The sequence below is a fragment of the Notothenia rossii genome (genome assembly GCF_949606895.1).
Source record: "Notothenia rossii genome assembly, chromosome: 8".
In the NCBI taxonomy this organism is placed as follows: domain Eukaryota; kingdom Metazoa; phylum Chordata; class Actinopteri; order Perciformes; family Nototheniidae; genus Notothenia; species Notothenia rossii.
In genome coordinates, this window is record NC_136906.1 from 67747696 (window position 1) to 67767578 (window position 19883).

Here is a 19883-nt window from a genome sequence, read left to right on the forward strand (position 1 = left end):
CCGTTCCGACCGAGACAGCTCGAAAGTCTTTAGCAGGAAAGCCTTGAACGCTGCATATTTATCCTGGGCAGGGGGAGATGTAATAAAGCCCACCGTCCGGGTCGCAGTGGAGCTTCCCAGTGCCGAAACGACGTGGAAATAGCGTGATGCGTCATCAGTTACTCCGCGGAGGGCGAACTGAGCCTCCGCCTGTGCGAACCATGCAGCCGCAGATGTATCCCAAAACTCCGGCAGTTTGAAAAAAACGGCGTTATTTGCCATGCTCGGTTCAGTCTCGGATCCTTCTACGAGACTTATGTCGGGGTCACCAATGTAGTGCCGAGAGACGGGAGTCGGAGGCGGGGTATCGAAGGTACAAGCTAGACTTTTATTTAACATCAGAACAACATGTAAACAGCTTTCAGCCCGGGAAGATAAGACCGGGGGAAACAGGAAGTCCGGTCAACTCACTAATGTCCGTGCGGAACAATACCCCAACCCATAGTTCCGTGGGTGAATAATGTCAATCACCACAACAGCTAATATTACGCAACACATTAAGTCGCTCGTAAAACACAGGAGGTATGGAAACTAAGAACACTATGTGGTAAATTGTACAGCTAATATTACGCAACACATTAGTTGTATTTCCTTTAACGGGGGGGGGGGTTGACATGCACAGGCTGCAGCGGAGACGCTGCGCACAGCTGATCGATAGCTAGGACACAAACCACCAAATACAGAAAAATAATTCAGATCCAGTCGTCATGACTCCACTCCGGAGGGATTCCCCGATCATTTCTTAGAGTTTCTCATCAAGGGGGTGTCTCCTGTCCCCGGTACAAACACACTGCCTGAGGAAGGCTATGTGTATTTATTTTGTCATTAACCTTTTTTTTCACTTATTTATTTATTTTGGTGACGACCCGACCTCCAGGCTGCTACTCTGGTTCAAACTGCATCCACCAAAACATTTATCTCGACCTCGTATAAGCAACCTTCCCACGTTAATCCTACGCATGGCGTTATAAATGAGGCCCCTGGTCCTTTCATCAGACGGGAAGCAAAAGAACGAGCAAGACCCATTGCTGGTATGATAACAACCTGGTACTAAGCACACAGGCATCTTGTTAAAGTTATCTGATCTTAGCTATCTCTTAGGAGGAAAACAGTTATGACATCACTTACGCGACTCAGGGATTTGTAGTCTTTCTAGTTGCATATTTTTCATAGTCTTATATTTCAACAGTTTTACGACAAACTGTGACTTTTTTTACATGGAAATGATTTTTTAAGATTGACAAACATCATATGTGTAATTTCTTGGCACAATTCAAACGGGATCAAAGGATACGTTTTCTCTCTTCATTGACTTTAATGCATAATTTTTCCGAAATTAGGTCCCATGGAACGGAAGTAGATGGACGTGACTTCGCCACTCTATTTCGGAAAAAGTATGTATTGAAGTCAATGGAGAGAGAAAGATTATCTTTTGATCCCGTTTGAATTGTGCAACGAATTACACATATGATGTTTGTCAATTTAAAAGATAATTTTGCAAGTTGCTTAGCCTACGTAGTAGAAATCCGAAAAATAAGTCCATACATTTTCCGACATTTTCCGATTCACCGAACATTGCGTACCGGCAAGGAAAATGCGTACGGCACTTCCTACGCCGGTTTCCCTTTATAAATCACAATCGACTCGAAATGCGGTGCAGCTTTTGCGGGCTTCACGTAACGGATATTTGCCTATAAATAGTCAAAGAAACGCCCATTCATTCATTCATTTTGACTGACTGCATGAAGAAGACAGAACAGCTAAAAAAGACATCTCACACCGTGTCAGATTTTGGTTATTTTGGGGAGGTCGAGATAAATCATATTGTTTGGTGGATGCAGTTTGAACAGAGTAGCAGCATGGAGGTCGGATCGTCACCAAAATAAATAAATAAGTGGTCCGAAAAAGTCTAATGACAAATAAATACACATAGCCTAACCTTTCTCAGGCAGTGTGTTTGTACCGGGGACAGGAGACACCCACTTGATGAGAAACTAAGAAATGATCGGGGAATCCCTCCAGAGTGGAGTCATGACGACTGGATCTGAATTATTTATTTGTATTTGGTCGTTTGTGTTCCAGCTGTTGATCAGCAACTATATACTACTATATACTTTAACTTGAACTATATATTTATTTGTTGTTCCTTTCTTCTCTTTTCTTTTCTCTCCACTATTATCTGTAAAGCGTCTTTGAGCACCTGTAAAAGCGCTAACAAATTAAATCTATTATTATTGTTATTTATTATTATTATATATCTATAATCCACCAGTTAAAGGAAATACAACTAATGTGTTGTTATATTAGCTGTACAATTTACCAAATATGGTGTTCTTAGTTTCCATACCTCCTGTATTTTACGAGCGACTTGTCAAGTCTTGGCAAACGGCATAAAACACGATTAAACGTGATATTACAGTATATAAAACCATGCTTATATCAACAAATGCAAAACGCCGTCAGTTTAGACGTAATTCTATCCTCCTGCTTACAGCATCATTTATGAGAAAACATTTCATAACATTAACACAACATATTCGAGGTGGTTTTAAATAACATATCCGTATTTATTTATTTCTCCAAGTTATGTTTTTGTGTGCACTGAGGAGTCGCAAACAGGCGTTTGTTTAATCGCCCCCGGAACCCCCTAGAGGAGGTGAGGTCCCCCCACAAATAAACAGGTTCATTATATATACTAGATAAGTTTGCAAACTCATTATATATAATGATAATATATATATGTTTCATTGCGAAGAACCCCCTTTTTTTTTGTTTCTCCCCCACTTCTTAAACCAAAGTTACACACTTGATGATATCTGCCTGTAATTAATAATAACAACCCTTGATTTATAACTTAACATCTCCGTCTCCTATTGATCTGAGTATATTATAAAGAATAGCCAGTTAATTGAAGCATTATAGCACAGGCCTTTGTCAGATGGTTTATTACGCTGTTTTTTTTCTGCTTCGAATAGTTCTCTCTTTTTTCACCATACCTGTGTTTGCATCACTGTATATGACTATGTATGAGATGTATTAGTGGGAAATGACATGCCCAGCTCCCCTGTGTTTAGGTGCAGGGTGTGAGTGAGGTGAGTGATGCAGGGATTGTGGAGAGCATCACACTCAAGACCTTCATGTGCCACTCTCACGTCGGCCCATTCACTTTTGGTTCAAATGTGAACTTTGTTGTTGGCAACAATGGAAGTACCGGTAAGTGAAATACAAGTTAAATACTCATTGCTGTGAACTGTTTATTAGTTGCCAAGAAGTGCTGACTATCTTGACTCATCTATAATTTAGTTGGAATACTTTAAGTTTGTTTATGTAGTTCACAATCATACCAGACATATGTTAGCAAGATTATGAATGGTGAGCAAGTGAATTGAGTTGCATCATCTCCACACTAATCGATATTAAACAGTTTAATATAATCGTTTATGGTGGATGTAGCTTGTCTTTCTGTAAATTAATAATACGATATGTTTAACACTGTCTGCTCTCTTGTATTCATGGAAATCAGACGTATTTCTGTAAACCTACACTCTTAAAACTACTGGGTTAAAAAATAACCCAATCATAACCCAGCTGCTGAGTCACTATAGGACAGAACACACGCTGGGTTGTCTTAACCCATGTGCTGGGCTGGATCATTTGAACCCATGTGCTGGGTTGTTTATTTGACCCAAGTAAGTGATTGAAATTAACTATATCACTGGGTTAAATATAAACCATACATTGGGTTGTTTATTTGACCCAAGCTAGTGATTGAAATTAACTATATCACTGGGTTAAATATAAACCATACATTGAGTTGTTTATTTGACCCAAGCTAGTGATTGAAATTAATTATATTGTTGGGCTAAATAGAATATTATAATAATAATAATGTATAATAGTGTAATGAATTATCTCCAAACTAACCATATATATATATATATATATAAAAAATGCATTTATTGATAATTTGAACATCTTTGGCAAATCGCCAACATTCCATTTCCACTATAAAAGAACAATGCATTTTAGCACAATACAAATTCAAAAAAATACTACATCCGTTTGAATTCCAACCCTTCGAATGGACAAGCTGCTGCCTCCAATCTGGTGTGCATACCGATTCTGATTCATACATACTGTGGCCTATATGTCACAGTGAACGTGAGAAATCAGACTCGGCAGAGGTGGAGGCCATGACAGCAAAGTGCAGTGGAAACAGACTTAGCGAATAAATCCTGACGTAGTGATGAAGCATGTGACTTAAACAGCTGAGGAGGATGTAACCTTCCTCACATTAATACATAAAACATGTCTTCCAAGTCCATCAACATTTCCACATTCTTCTCCCAACCTTTGAGGTTTGACTGGTGTTTTTTTTTTTAAATGGCATCGGTTCACAAGAGCGGCTGAAGAAATCCTTTGGGGGAAAGCCTTTCACCATCCATTTGCAAGAGCACTTTCTAAATGAATTCATTGTAGTACCTTAGCTCTTTGGGCTAAGCCATGTTCAGTGTATAGATGACTCCCAGCATGATGGCACAAGCTCGAGCTACAGATCCAATGTTGTCCAGAATGACTAGTCCTTCAACAAAAATCCCAACGTCGTCATAATGTCCAGGTTCTCCACCCTCCTTGTTGATGACATATATGCCCATGGTAGATTACTGCAGGTCTCTGTTGACGTCATCTCCTTCGATGTCCTGTATATTTAAAGAAAAAACATGCATTTATTCAATTATGTAATTTGAATGACATACTTTATCGTATACATTTTTTGTAATATTGCTCACATACATTCATACATATATTCATATAAATATTCTCAACCTTCATGCTCCTTATAAGGTCAAACATAATTATCTCAAATTGATGCCTGACACTAGGATCTTAAAACACTACATGTGACTGGCAAATGCAATTACAGTGACTTACCATATACTCCCGAATGAGATGTCCATCGTCCTCACCAAGGTGGATGCAAAGTGCTTGAGGATTGCTTCCCTTTTAAGGTTAACATCACTTGTTGCCTGTGTAAGAAAATTACAATTATTAAAATATTTCTAAATACATCAATACAAATTGTACAACAAAATTGTCTATAAATTGTAGAAGATTTACAACCTGTAGTAACCTAAATATACAATATATATTGCAAATTCTACTCATCCATGGACTTTTCACCAAGAGCGATGCTCTGTTCTTCACAATTCACACCTGGAATCTGCCTAGTACAACCACAGTCTGATCTGTTGGCCACTGAGGAGTAAGTGACTTGCTCAAGGCAGGTTCTGCTTTTTCACTTTCCCCACCTGGGGATTGCATTTCTACCTTTCCAGTCACAAGCCTGCTTCTCTAACCACTATGCCACTATTGCCTTATTAAGATCAGATTTCCTTAGAAATGTGTCTTGCATTCTTGCACCTGGCAAGTAATCCAGGCTGTTGTGAGGCAAATGGGGCTCTATACGGTACTAGACAGGTACATTTCATAAAATTGCTCCACAGAGTATATGACAATTTGTATAAAACAGTGTATACACACACCTTTTGAAAGATCGCCAGATGTTTGGCTAGTTTCTGGCCAACAACTCCTCCCTTCTTCTGGAAGACAGATGTCAGCTGAGGTAGATGGCTGTCCAACTGCGCCATGAAGGCTATTTCAAGTGGGAGTTGTTATGCGCTGGAATTCAGCATGTATCTGTTATGCAAAAACAAAACGACAGAAGACAAAGAGCACATTCAGCCATTGGTGTAATGATATTTTGTATCTACTATATAATTAAAGGATAGATTCTAATTTTGACCTCATTAACCAAGTCCTTGGTAAGATGTGTATTGGTGTACAGTATGTTCTAACCAGTATTTCTATTAATCTAAGGTAATTGCAAGGAATCAGAACTAGATTTGTAAGCTGTATGGTTGTTTAAACCCTGCTAATACTTTTTTTAATTGACAATGGGTAAAATGTTGAGGTATAAAGGGAAAACCCCAATTCAAGCAGCAGCTGTTTTCTTCAGACAATCAAACAGACAGTCAGAGAATAGCTGGTGAAGAAAGCGGAACATTGAGCAGCTAAAGAGCCAAATACTTTACTAAGGAGTTGGTGCAGAGCAAAAACAGAGCTAAAAATTAGTGAATATTGGACTTATCAGATGGACAGAAATACCATTTCAAATGTATGATCATGTTGCTCTGTATCAGCTCGATGTGTACAGTAAATGGCCATTTCACCATACATTCACCATGTGAAATATATAACTTACCTCATCAATATGGAGTATTGTGAGTAAGGTTCTGTTCCACATCACACCTACATCAGATAGCAAAACCTGCAATAAAAATAGAGATGAGCAGAAATTAAAACTAATAATAATGGTAAATGAAAAAAGGTCATTGATTGCCAATGATTACTAACTTGTGTTAGGCCAATGACTCAAAATCCTACAAACTCCTTTGTGACAAACAATGTAACGTTTTTTTTTTTTTTAAATAGAGCCTAAATATGACTGGATGTGGTGCACTTTTGCTAAATGTTTAGACAAATTGCTTGTGTGCCCTAACATGCTCAACTGTTATTGCACTTGATGGAACCTTTTAAAAAGGGAGAAGCTTTTCTTAATTCTTTCATTATACATGTATAATGACATTAAATGATTATATTCTATAGCAAAAAGCAATAAATGATTTCTCACTTTTGGCAAAGAGCATTGTCCACCTCAAGACGGGTAACATTTAACCACACCTTGGAGCGCTTAGTTCTCTCTCCACCGTGTGTGTGTGTGTGTGTGTGTGTGTGTGTGTGTGTGTGTGTGTGTGTGTGTGTGTGTGTGTGTGTGTGTGTGTGTGTGTGTGTGTGTGTGTGTGTGTGTGTGTGTGTGTGTGTGTGTGTGTGTGTGTGTGTGTGAGAGAGAGAGAGACAGAGATGCACTTCCTCCTGAAGTGCCAAACATTCAACGAAGTAAGGAGCATTTATTGGAACAAGTTGAACTCTGTAATCCCAGGTTTCAAGGAGGTTGATGACCTCTCAAGACTGAGAGTACTCCTAGGAGAAGGAGACAAGGCACACCTTGCTGCCCAATATGTATACACATGCCACAACCTGAGGGACAGTGAATGAGACTCTCACACACACACACACACACACACACACACACACACACACACACACACACACACACACACACACACACACACACACACACACACACACACACACACACACACACACACACACACACACACACACACACACACACACACACACACACACACACACACACACACACACACACACACGTGTTGAAATGTAATTGTATCACTGTATATATATATCATCAATAATATGTAAAAATTTGAAATGTCTGTTAATGTTGTTAATTATTTTGTATTGTGATGCTTTGGCAACATTGTTTAATTTAACTTTCATGCCAATAAAGCCCCTTTGAATTGAATTGAGAGAGAGAGAGAGAGAGAGAGAGAGAGAGAGAGAGAGAGAGAGAGAGAGAGAGAGTGTGAGAGTGTGAGAGTGTGAGAGAGTGTGTGTGGGGGGGGGGGGGGTGTTGCATGCATGTAGCAGCCGCGTGTGTATAAACTGCCCCGCCCCCTCGCACACAGACGGAGGAGAGATCTCCCTTACCAACGTGATTTCACATGTTTAGTTGTGTCCTAATATTACCATAATGATAAGAACAAGTTAAAAAGAAACATACTTACAGCCGGTCAGGAACACAGTAGGAATGGCCAGTATATAAGCCAGGGCAGCGGGGAAGGTGAAGCTACAAAAAAAAGCATAGTAACAGGCAGTTAACATTCAACTTGTATTATCCACAAACTAATAAGAAAGTCTAACAAGACAGATTGAATTTATCCCGTATTTAATTTGAAAGCAGTATCAAGTTATCTTATAATGTTAATGTTGCATGTTACACTTCAATTAGGTTACTTAAAGGGGGCCTATCATGCTATATTTGAATAATATATTGTAGGGCCATACCTATATAAGGTATATTTATAAGTTTTATTTGTCAAAATACCAAACAGATCATGCATTTTAGCCATGCCTCATTTTGCCTCACTCCAGCTCTGTCTTTGCATGAGCTGGAGCTGACACCCCCCCCCCCCCCCCCCTGCAAAGGAGGGGGCGAGGCACAAGCGTCATGTTACTATGCTGTTGCCATGCTGTTGCTATGCTGTTGCCATGCCACGGCAACCTCTCATTCCCCTGATAGGTGGAGAGTTGACCATACAGGCGGAGTGCACCTCTGTGACATCATAGAGGTGCAAATCAGAATCCATATGTATCAAATCCGTTGCAGCCCCGTTTTTAGAGATTTGGGTATGGAGGAAAAGAGAAAGGGTTGTATTTTCTGACACTTGGTGAGTTCCCTGGAACACCGGGGACACATATTCATGTATAAAAGACGTACAAAGTGCATTTTGCATGATAGGTCCCCTTTAAACATTACTACACAACTAAGCTAGGTTAATAGTAGGCTAACAGTTAGCTAGTTGCTGTAGGCCTATGTTAACGGTTGCTAATGTTAATCTATCAAAAGACACAGTCGATAGCGTTAATGTTAGCTATAAAGCTACCTGTTTAAGTATAATATAATACACCCAAGGGCCAAGGCTATAAATGAGCTATTTACTTAAATTGGAGAGCCATGGAGAACGTTCACCTCACGACAGTGGAGCTACGCAGGCAGTCCGGTCCTTCCTATTCCGAATGGAAAATGGAGGGAAAAGTGGCGCGGCGGGCTGCTTGTGGATGCACATGCGCAGACAGGACAGTATATGTGGTAATTAATTATTTTTTTCTAATTAGGCTACTTTTAAATGAATGAAATTAGCTAATTTCAAACAGTGACAATATATGTTAAGATTAAATAAAAAAGATAAGAAGGATGCAATAACACATTCAAATATATTAAAAAAAGGCTATATTAAAAAAAGATTAAATCTAAAAGGGGTCATAATCAGTTTTTTCAGTGTGTTTTGATGTGAGAAATGACAAAAAAGATGGTTCCAGAATGATTCAGAAGTGGGAAAATGAATAAAGCAATCTCTGGGTTAAAAAATAACCCAGGCAGGTGTTCAACTGCAATTGAAGCCCTAATAACCCCTTTGACCCAGCATGAACAACCCACCAGTGTGTTTACAGTACCCAAATAACCCATAATTATGACCCAGCCAAATCAACCCAGCAATGTGTTTATAGAAATAAACCAGCATTTTTTAGAGTGTATGATGTGCATATAATGAATGATCTACTTTGCCCTAAATCTTTGTAATGGCTTGAACCTAAATCATGTATTTCAACCGATTTCAACCCAAGCAACACACTCTGTTCTCTTGTGTCTTATCTTCCATTATGTTCTTGTTTTTGAAAGTGTCTAAAACATGTTTTACTGCTTGTGTGACAGGTGGAAAGAGTGCCGTTCTGACAGCTCTCATAGTTACCCTAAGCCAGGGGTCTCCAACCTTTCTTAATCTGAGAGCTACTTTGAAAAAAGGAAAGTGGCCAAGAGCTACTTGCATCACATCGATTCCATTTATTAACATATAGCCCTCATCAGTTGAATTAAGCTATACTTTTGTACACGTGTGAAATTGCAATACCTAAAGCTTATCACAAATCTTAACTTCACATCAAGGTCCAAGAAAACGAAAAAAACGAAAAACTAATACTTCTGCAGTCTAGCTGAAGCTTCTAGCAACGGTCTTCGGTTTAAAAAAAGGACACTGAATGTCTTGAATGTGGCATCACACACATGACTTAAGTCTGAACACAGCAGACAGCAGGAGTATTTACAACAGCATTATAAAAACAAAAATAGTGCATGTGGGTGCACACTTACATTCTCTGTCTTACTGTTACATAAATCCCATGAATGTATGAGATTAAGTTAGCTTCATAATATCTCAATCAGTGATTAAGTGAATAATAAAGTTTCTGTCGGGTCACTATTAGCCTGTCACTCATTATTTTCAGTGAGGGGGCGGGGTTTGGAGGAACGGAGAGGAGACGGTGATCGTGGAAGCTTTCCTCCTGCCTTCACAAACTTTGCACAAGTATTTATCAACTGAAAATAGCAAGAGGACATTCATACTCTGCATTCCAAGACTTGATTAAATCCACCAAAAAACTGACATGATAACGAGTTTTTTTTCTAAAACCACAAATCCCTGTCTGTCTGTCTCTGAGCCGCAGCGACAGGGCCTGATTCAGAGCGGGTCATTCTGCTTTTGGTCCTGGACTGGTGTTGCTGGAGAAAGCTGACTGCTCCGTGTGTGGTGTTGCTGTGCCGCTGTCACGTCTGTTCCTTGACCACTGCGTCACGGACCAATTTGATATTCGTGTGACAGAAAAAAATCTAAAATAAAAAAACGTTATTTTCCAGCCGCGGCCGAAAAATCAAGAAGCAACCTTACTGCGCTATAATCGATAATCGAGCGGCGAGCTATTGAAAAGCTGCCCGCGAGCTACCGACGTCGCGATCGACGTGTTGGAGAGCCCTGCCCTAGGCGCTAATGCGCATGCCACCAACAGAGGATTGTCCCTCAAGGGATTTGTAAAGGAAGGAGAAAGGTATAAATCATTTACTCTTCTCACCCGCATCCCCCAACGTCCAGAAATTCTGAACAAATATATATTTTAAAAAGTACCCTTAATTAAAAGTTGCATCAGGATTCACGTCCAGAGTGATGATCCACATGTCGCTGATATTTTGCTGCTTGAACATTGAGTGTGCCACCTGAGACTGTATTTCTATCAAACAACCTCAATGGAACAGATTTGGCCTTCATGTTGTCCGTCTATCGCAGTGCTCAGGGATGTCATGAAAAGTACCACTTGCCCCAGGAGGTCAGGTATGTTGTCAGCAGATGTCATATGCATGAGTGGAAGTGCATTCCAATGGACCGCATTGTGTGGAGGATTTGGCACAGAGCTCTTAAAGGTGCAAAGCATTCCTCCTCACAAGACTGACCCCAAAAGCATTTCACGTTTTAAAGCAGATTCAAATCACACTGACTTTTATCCAGAGAATGGGCTTAAGAGGACAGCAGGATTATGTGTGTACTGTGAGATGAACTTGAATTATGACTTCCAGTTAGCGAGACAAGTACAGAAATTGTCCTGACATATGCATAAAAAACAACACTGTATTTTCCCCAACTTGTTTGCTTTAATTTACATAAAACAACATCATTAACTTAGAAATGTGCCAGTTATAACAACAAATATTTTGGCAAGGTATAAACAAACGTCCCATCCTTCCCCGTCTATATAACAGAACTTAAAACATTATATGTAACAAAATATTTAACATCGCTTAGTATTAGAACTACTACTCGTCGTCGTCTTGATTACTTTGTTCATTTATGCCACGATCTGGGTCTTTGAGACGGAGGATGCAGATATTTTTGCTCTGTGGAAGAGAGCTGAAACGAAAAAACCAAACATGACAATGTGACCGTGACTTGGAGATAAAGTGTCTGGTGCCCTTTCCCAGAGAAACTAGGCAGCATACTGAAATCACATGACCTTTACTCCTGAACAGATTTACTTAATCAAAGCTCATTTATTAAGAATATATAAACAGTAACCAAGTCAATAAATCACATTTGGGTGGTCCTACTGCTTTGATATACAAATATATAAACATGTAATCAGTGAATACCTTATGCTCTGTGGTGTGAGGAAGATGAACTGTCTGTAGCGCTGACCGGAAGCCACCTTTAGCATCATGTCCATTGAGATCCTCCTGTTTACCATGTCCTAAAGAAAACCAAGACTCATGTTATCTTTTGATAAATAAGGCTATAGAGACCATTTCATGTAATGCGAAGACCTTGCCTAGGAACTTTCTCCAAACTCCTTCCTAAAATAGTTGTATAAAACTCCCCCATTACTTGGACTATTCCTTGCACCCCCTAGCATAAGCCCGAATGGTGTCAACCACAGTACAGCACCAACGTGCACTTGTCATAACAAGTGCGCCAGGACACCAGTAGCGATCGGACAATCGGGAGTGTTGTTCAATTTGTGTGTTGTGGACATGTGTGCGTGCATGAAAATGTAAGTGCATATATTCTTGCCTAGTTTTGTTATTGGTGGTTTAATGCTCATAATACAGAGCTTACTCTGCAATAGAAGGCAGTTAGCAATAGCCGCTAACTTTGTCATGCTGACTATTGGACAGCACGAGGTACGGCCGCCCCAGGCACGCTCCCTCACCCTGCATAATTAACAATGTAACGCCAAGTTGATGCAGGGGGCCATGTATGCAGTGTTCTTTATATTGTAGTCATTGTGTGCATTCCTGTATGTTGTCCATGTGTGATTGTTTATAATAGTTAACTACTTTACAGAATAGTGTGTCACTTCAGTCACCATGCCGTTGCGGCCTTTGGCCAATAGAGGGCAGCGTGGGCCGGCTAATTGTGCCATTTCTTTGTTTTTATTTTAAATCGTATAATATCGGACTTTTTTTGCGTCTGTGAGTAAAATAAATGGGGCTCAGAGCCTCAGAATACTGAAATCGGTATATATTTTTTTCCTTCTAATTTGTTATTATTTGCGACCCGCTCTATCGGAATCAGTCAAAAGTCGCAACGGCTCATTTAAAAAATAAACGTGGATTTGTGTTAAAAAAACTAGTTTTTCAGGATTCGGGTGTTTTGTTTGATTTTAAATAAACAAAGTCTTGGCTTGCAGAATATGAAACTGTTATTGCCAAAATCTCACGATAAATACTTTTTTAAAGCTTGTAAAGGGAAAAAGAGGCACCTCTCAATTCACACACTGCTCTTCCACAGCACCGCTCCCCCTCCCTCCGCTGAAATTATGAAGTAAAGGCGTATAGTAATCATAGATAACACGGCAGGGTACGGGACAGTTTATTTTCATCTGTTTTCAAATAAACAAAGTATTGGCTTTCAGAATATTAAACTTGTTTCGGCCAATTCAGATGATAAATACAACTTTGAAGCTTGTAACGGCATAATTACAAGCGGAGAACGGAGTAACTTAACGTCACAGCAGGCATAACAACAGCCAATGTTTCTTGTGAGTGTTTCCCCGGTACACAAACACAAAAATACACACTCGCGCGCTTCCCCCAGACCAGTAATACGAACGAACATGTGTCGTCGGGTCAATGTGACTGATTTCGATAGAGCAAGTCACATTTGGTTTAGGCACGAAACATACAACCAGTAGAAATACATTGCTTTCAAAATCACTCTGTGTCGAATCAATAGATTATATTTCGTGACTATAACACGAAATGCTGTGGGACTGGGTTGAATTACAACAGTGAGTGCTTCATCCTCTGAACACCACAGGATGGCGACTGTAACGCACATAACGTAGGTACGCTCCTCTGAAATGATTGTCCCCTGCAATTATTATCCCTAATCGAGTTCGCTATTCAGCTTGCTAACGTTAGCTTAAACAAACGTAACATGCAACGTTAGCCTAATCTAAAATGCTCTACTACGGTGTACCTTTCATGTGGCTCGTCAGCGCAGACTCTCCCATCGTTATTTGTTGCAAACTTTGCAGGAGGCTACTCGTGGGCTTGACCCTCGTCTTAGCCATGGCTTGTATTTGTCTTCTGCTAGCCAACGCTCGTTGAAACGGCAACCTCCTGGCACACTGTCATCTATCACTCTCATCAGAATGCCCAGGTCACAAGTAACAAAACCACTTGAAGGTCACGCGCATAGCGCGGGAAGGCCGCAGCGGAGCTGTTTTATCTAAAAGCTAAAAAATTAAGCACGCTCCGACATCTTTATTTTCTTTTAATCTAAAAAGTGAAATAAAGCATTTACAATTTCAAGCACTTTATCCCAAATTTAAGCGCCATTCCCAAAATTCAAGCACTTTTCAAACCTTGAAAACACCTCGTACAATTTCAAGCATTTTCAAGGATTTCCAGCCCCCGTGGGAATCCTGATATATTCTTGCCTAGTTTTGTTATTGCTGGTTTAATGTTCATAATACAGAGCTTACTCTGCAATAGAAGGCAGCTAGCAATAGCCACTAACTTTGTCATGTTGACTATTGGACAGCACGAGGAACGGCCGCCCCAGGCACGCTCCCTCACCCTGCATAATTAACAATGTAACGCCAAGTTGATCCAGGGGGCCATGTATGCAGTGTTCTTTATATTGTAGTCATTGTGTGCATTCCCGTATGTTGTTCATGTGTGATTGTTTATAATAGTTAATTACTTTACGTAATAGCGTGTCACTTCAGTCACCATGCCGTTGCGGCCTTTGGCCAATAGAGGGCAGCATGGGCCAGCTAATTGTGCCATTTCTTTGTCTAGCTAGTTTACTGTAACAATGTCACTGGTCATTGTCCCTCTGTGTTACATGTTTATTCATATCAGTTTCTTTATATTACAGATACCACACCCATCCAATCACACCCATTCAATTACCATTGCATGTATATGTATATTCACTACCCTGGAATCAATAAAGTAGGTTAACTGGAACAGCCTGTGGAAACCCATTCTCCTTTGCACGTCCGTCGCCAACACCGTCTGACAGAGAACAGGAAAATCTAGCTGCAGCACGACCTGTATACTTTTGCACGCCGTGTTCCCAACAATAGTAATTCCATGCAATTTTAAGATACCATTTAGGCACGGTGCAACCTTATCTAGACAAACTTGCAATATCAACAAAATAGGTTTCATATGTACCATGAAAACATCAAACTCGTCAAGACAGCGGAAAGGTGCCTCTGTGATGGCCCAAAGGGAGACCACAAAGCACACGGTGGAGAAGGAGCGCTCGCCTCCGGAGAGAGAGCGCATGTCACTCAACTCCACACTGCTTCCCTGGCCTGGCTGCACCTACCGAGGAAAGAAGCCAAACAAAAACATTTGATCTAAGCCAAACTTTTTTCACCGAGGGCCACATACAGAAAGATATTCAAAGGGCTGGGCCACTCACTAGAGGTGAGGTTTATTGCCTCATAAGTTAGCTAAATCAATCGAATGTAAGTCAATTGTGCTTGATACAACAGCCTACATCACAGCTCTCCAGAGGGTTTCATTTATTTTGTTAGCTGCTCATTCCTTAAAAAAGGAGCCTCAGATTGCTTATCATAAGAGGAAATAGGAAGGGTATATTTCAAGGTTGTTATGTAAATAAGTTATTGGGCTTTTTTTCTTATCAACTTAGAACATATTTTCAACTTTAATTGACTGAAAGTGGGCTCATTAACACATGAACACTGTGTAATATATGTTTACAGATATATTTAATAAGTACAAGACAAGCTCAAGTTTCATTTGTGGGCCATATTCCATTATACTTTTTTAATTTGCTGATGGCCGATTCAAAATGGCCTGCGGGTCGCATTTGGCCCCTGGGCCGTAGTTTGGACACCCAATTTTACATCACGTGGTTTAAAAACTGTAGCAGTAATGTCTCATGTTTTTGACAATCAATGAAAAAGATCAAAGTGGTCTCATTTAGACTTTAGCCATGCTGCTATATTGTTTAGTTGCTCTGGTGTGAACTGAGTGATGAACTTACTGAGATGGAGAGAGTTTCATTCTTGTGATTAAAGGTCATACTTCCAGTGTAGCCTCTCTGGGCCAGTGTGCTGTCAAAGTAATATTTACAGCGGGCCGAGAGGAACCTAGAGGACACAGAGAAAAACGTGAGCAAATGGACAAAGAAGGAAAGATGGCAGCATGATAATAAATCTAGGAACCAAGGAACCAAGAAACAGTGAGGGTGAAGAGAAACATGAAATAAATGTATACTATTTTAAGTTAAGCGTAAAATTATTTTTCCTTAACACAATTTGTCTCCAACTGACCTCCTGAGCTCAGAGTACACCTGGAGTCTCTGGTTCATGACACCGTCGAGACATTGGATGAAGCCGTTTAGGTTTTTCATTTGCATTGCCATGTTCTTGTAGTTCTGCAGTGCCTCGTGATACTGCCTAGTGATTGGAGAGAAAGACAAGCGGAAGAAAGCAACAGAGATTTAATTTATTTGATTTAATGCAAGACAACAGCCAGTCGTGTTAAAGTAATAAAGTGGCATGACACTACATAATTGCATTTTAATAATCAGGGTGTTCTTCACATACCTCACTACCTCGTCACGGTTCCCCTGCTGCCTCTGCTGGGTGCTGATCTTCACATTGAGACGGCTGATCTCGTTGTCCAGACTCCTGGCTGTCCTTCGTACCTCCACTCGCTCCGGACAGATTTTGGTGGCTTTGGCCACAGACGTCTGAAATCACAGGGTGAACAACAAAAAATGGTTCTGAGATTCAATGCAGAAGATACTAGAAGGAACTAAATCTATAAGATTCAGAAATGCGTAGTTGTTCAACATTGCATTAAAAAACAAAGTGTGAAACAGATTAACCCATCAGAATTGAAATTAAAAAGTTATTTGATTTTGTCTGAAATTTGCAAATGCTTTCCACAGTTAAGCCAAGTGTGCTTAAGATGGAGTTATATTTATCTGATCTAACTCCTGGACCCACTCTATAATGTCTACTGAAAACCCACAAAAAAAACATTATATTTTTTTTAATCTTATTTAAATCTCTGCCTCTGTCTCAAGTTGCTCTTTGTGTCTCAGTTTAGTGTACCTGTAGTTCCTGCTCCTTGCTCTCTAGGTTGCCTTCGAGCGCCTGTATGCTGCGGAGATGTGCAGTGCGTTTCTCGTCGTAGTGTTTCTTGTGATGCTTGCACTTGCCCACGTCCTGATCGGTCTTACTCAGCTCGTCCTGTAAAGGGACCAAAGGAAGAGCACAGAAAGAATAACGCATGAGATTCACCCAGTACACGAGGATGGTGTTACGATAAAACCTCATTTGAATTGAGTAATAAAACAAGGACACTTTTTACTTAATACAAACGTTTCACAAGTTTGACATGATTTGGGCATTCCACAAGTTAAGATTGAAGGATTCCAATCACTTGTTTATCTTTGTCACCTGATCTTGGTCTTAAGTATTACCTTGACATGCTCGGCATCCTCTGCGGCCGTGAAGATCTGCTCTTTGTGTTGCTTGTACTTCTGTTCTGCCTTCTCATAGGCCGCCTTGCAATCAGCCATCTGAGCCTGTGCCTCGTCGCACTCTGCACGCTTTGACGAGATCTTAGATACGATCTCTTGAAGCTCTTCTTCCTGTGAAAGTGTGCCAAAAGTGATGACCGAATTATGACTTGAATACCCGTTCTCAGTCATAATTCCATGTTTATCAACTGAGATGAGTAGGACGTAAGCTAATCGGATTATTGTTCTGCATTGTGTCTTCTGTACAAACCAGGGGATTGAGGTCCTCTGACTGAGGCTCTTCCACATTCTGTAGCTCCGACAGCTCCAGCTTGATCTTTGCGGCCTTGTTCTGAAGAAAATACAGAGATTCATTCAAACATTGGGAATGCTACCGACTTGATTTAGAATTGTGTTTTTATTATTTATATACACACACGCACAAATACTTACTTTGATGGTCCTCTCCTCCACTTGGGCCCTTCTCAGCAGCCCATCGTTCTGTTTGACGTCGTCATCCAACTTCCCCATCTGCTGCTGGAAACGTGTTGCCTGAGCTTTCTGGTTCTCCAACTCCTTCTGCAAGTGCCTGAGAGAGAAGAGAGGATTCCAAGAGACAAAGACGGTGTTAAGGCAGAAGTTAAAAACAACTACTCAGTGTGTATATCACAATGATTTTAGATAAATAAATCCATCATCTACTCTGGCTTTCTAAATACAACAAGCCCCATGGGACCTATTATATCAACAGCTGGACTCATCAGGTACATTCTGTCTCACTGCATCCACACACACCTGATCTCCTCCTCTACATCTCCAGAGAGGTAGTTGGCTCTGGTCTGCTCAGCAGAGTAACTGCGGTTATTGAAGACCTGATCTCCGTCCTTTGAAAAGGCCTGGGAACAGTTCCGAGGGGGGGCGCCGCCCTGCATCACTCGCCGAGCGTCGGTTTGATTCTACACAACCACACACACAATTAAAAACAAAACTCATGTCAACTTACCATGTATACTGAACAATAACATGTTGTTCATTAGGTGTCTTACAATATCAGCCAGAAATGCTGCATATGTACTCGGGGTATAGGGGTAATGATCTAGGATCAACTACTAAGCACACACGTCTTAAATAGTTTAAAATAACATGGTTTGTTGTATTACCTCAGAAACATTATCAAAACTTTCTTTGTAGATCGTTCATATCAGCATCAAGGAGATGGCTAAATACTGAAGAATCTTAGGTTATTGGGACTTTCTGATGGTTCCACTGGGAATGTGCTCACCTTAATGAGCAGGACGCTCTCTATGCCCCGTTGATCAATCAGACAGTTGGCAACGACTGGGTCCTCAATTTCTAGAGAGTGAAGCACGGACGGGTACTCGGGGTGATTCACGGCCCTGACACAAAGACAAAACAAACCACTGTTGATTAAAAAGTGATACTTCATGTTAATTAACACACATCCAATCAGTTTCTCTTTGCGTTTAATAATGTCATTCTATTCCCGCAAACATTGATAGATACAGTGCACTGCCTTCCTGTCTGTAGCTCTGGTGTAGACCTGTTGTGTTTGTTAGGAATATGTGTATTACAGGAGAACATTGTGACTACCTTTACTTCAAGCTGACCAACGCTCTATTCTCTGAGGAGGAGGATCCTCATTGTATCGTTTTCTTGGTGTTTAATGTATGTTTTTGTACATAACCTCACCGTGATCTTGTGTCATGGACACGTGGGAGGAAATGGCTGGTGATGATGGCAGGTCTACGGGCATTTGGGCAAACTTTGGACATGAGGCCTTGCAGCACCTTCTCGTCGTCGTGGTTATCACATGTGAAGGCCTGCAGCTGGCCTTTCAGACACACTTCCACAGCCAGAGCCAGGTCCGGGTCTTTCAGGAGGATAAGGTGACCTGGAGAAGGACATTTGAAAAGAGAAGCAAAGTCAGAATGGTCCACCTGGTGGGTATGTGACTGAGAAATGAAACAGTCCTGGAACATTTATGGACATTAACAACTGGGACCAAAGTCTTACCCAGAGGTCCTCTGGGTTTTTGCCTGAACTGTCCCTTTCTGCCAGCCTCATCGATGGCGGTCAAGAGTGTGGGCATGTGCTCTCCAAAACGCCGCAGGCGATTGGAGCGACTGCTCTCCATGTTCTGCAGGTTCCTTCTGTTGGCGTCAATGGACTTCTGAAACACATCTTGCTCTCTCCTGGAGACAAAAGGAGGTCATTATGTTCGGCTGCTACCGCTTCACAAATGTTATTCCAGGGCCAGAAGGAGCTAACATTTTTATTATCATTATTTATCAGAAGCATTGACAGAACCGAAGGGCTAATGGATGGATTCACATAATAGTATGATTTGCAAAATATATCCTATTCCAAAATGTATATACATTTACTCCAGCTTTAAAATCAACTGACAGACACAGTGTGCCAGGGGCTTATTTAGCTACCACTGGAACCAACACAACTGTACTGACATAATGTAGTGTTTGTTCCCCTACTTCATTTTGCCTTGCTCCTCCGTGGCGCGGCTGCATGCGTGCCGATACTGGTCGATCTGCTGTTCGAGAGTGGAGGTCTGGTGGTTCATGTTTTCCAGCTCGGCCTTTAGCTGCTCCACACGCTCCATTCTGGCCTGGCTCTCTGCTCCTGATTTCTGAGTAATGCTGGAGGGATAAGAAGAAGGAAAAAAGATGACCATGATATTTTAAGGAGCAAATAAAAACCCATGTTTTGACTTGAACGCAGCACAGAAGATACTTTTACAAGATGAGGTCGTACCTCAGCTTG

General features: G+C 40.8%; 1 protein-coding gene and 1 long non-coding RNA gene across 3 annotated transcripts in view; both read right to left on the reverse strand.

Annotated features, from left to right (window-relative positions):
- Positions 1-3508: 3508 nt before the first annotated feature.
- Positions 3509-10120, reverse strand: LOC307014945. Of its 2 annotated transcripts, none has more exons than XR_013801360.1 (6): positions 8687-10120; positions 7752-7813; positions 6302-6367; positions 5583-5736; positions 4972-5066; positions 3509-4739 (listed from the first exon to the last, which is right to left on the reverse strand). It is a non-coding gene; the product is annotated as an uncharacterized lncRNA (long non-coding RNA). The 2 variants fall into 2 exon arrangements; XR_013801361.1 differs by having other exon boundaries at positions 8717-8792.
- A 1084-nt stretch (positions 10121-11204) lies between these two features.
- The window catches only part of LOC307014927 (structural maintenance of chromosomes protein 6-like), a 30692-nt gene continuing 22013 nt past the window's right edge, over positions 11205-19883 (reverse strand). Inside the window, exons 12-27 of the mRNA XM_079643193.1 lie at positions 19875-19883; positions 19595-19759; positions 19119-19297; positions 18795-18996; positions 18367-18481; positions 17880-18040; positions 17538-17673; positions 17356-17436; positions 17046-17216; positions 16675-16812; positions 16162-16307; positions 15886-16011; positions 15597-15702; positions 14756-14908; positions 11720-11817; positions 11205-11480 (exon numbers count right to left, since the gene is read on the reverse strand). The exon at positions 19875-19883 is cut by the window's right edge and continues 80 nt beyond it. Of these exons, the coding sequence (XP_079499319.1) occupies positions 11387-11480; positions 11720-11817; positions 14756-14908; positions 15597-15702; positions 15886-16011; positions 16162-16307; positions 16675-16812; positions 17046-17216; positions 17356-17436; positions 17538-17673; positions 17880-18040; positions 18367-18481; positions 18795-18996; positions 19119-19297; positions 19595-19759; positions 19875-19883 (2080 nt within the window). The 3' untranslated portion in view covers positions 11205-11386. The remainder of the gene's footprint in view (positions 11481-11719; positions 11818-14755; positions 14909-15596; positions 15703-15885; positions 16012-16161; positions 16308-16674; positions 16813-17045; positions 17217-17355; positions 17437-17537; positions 17674-17879; positions 18041-18366; positions 18482-18794; positions 18997-19118; positions 19298-19594; positions 19760-19874) is intronic.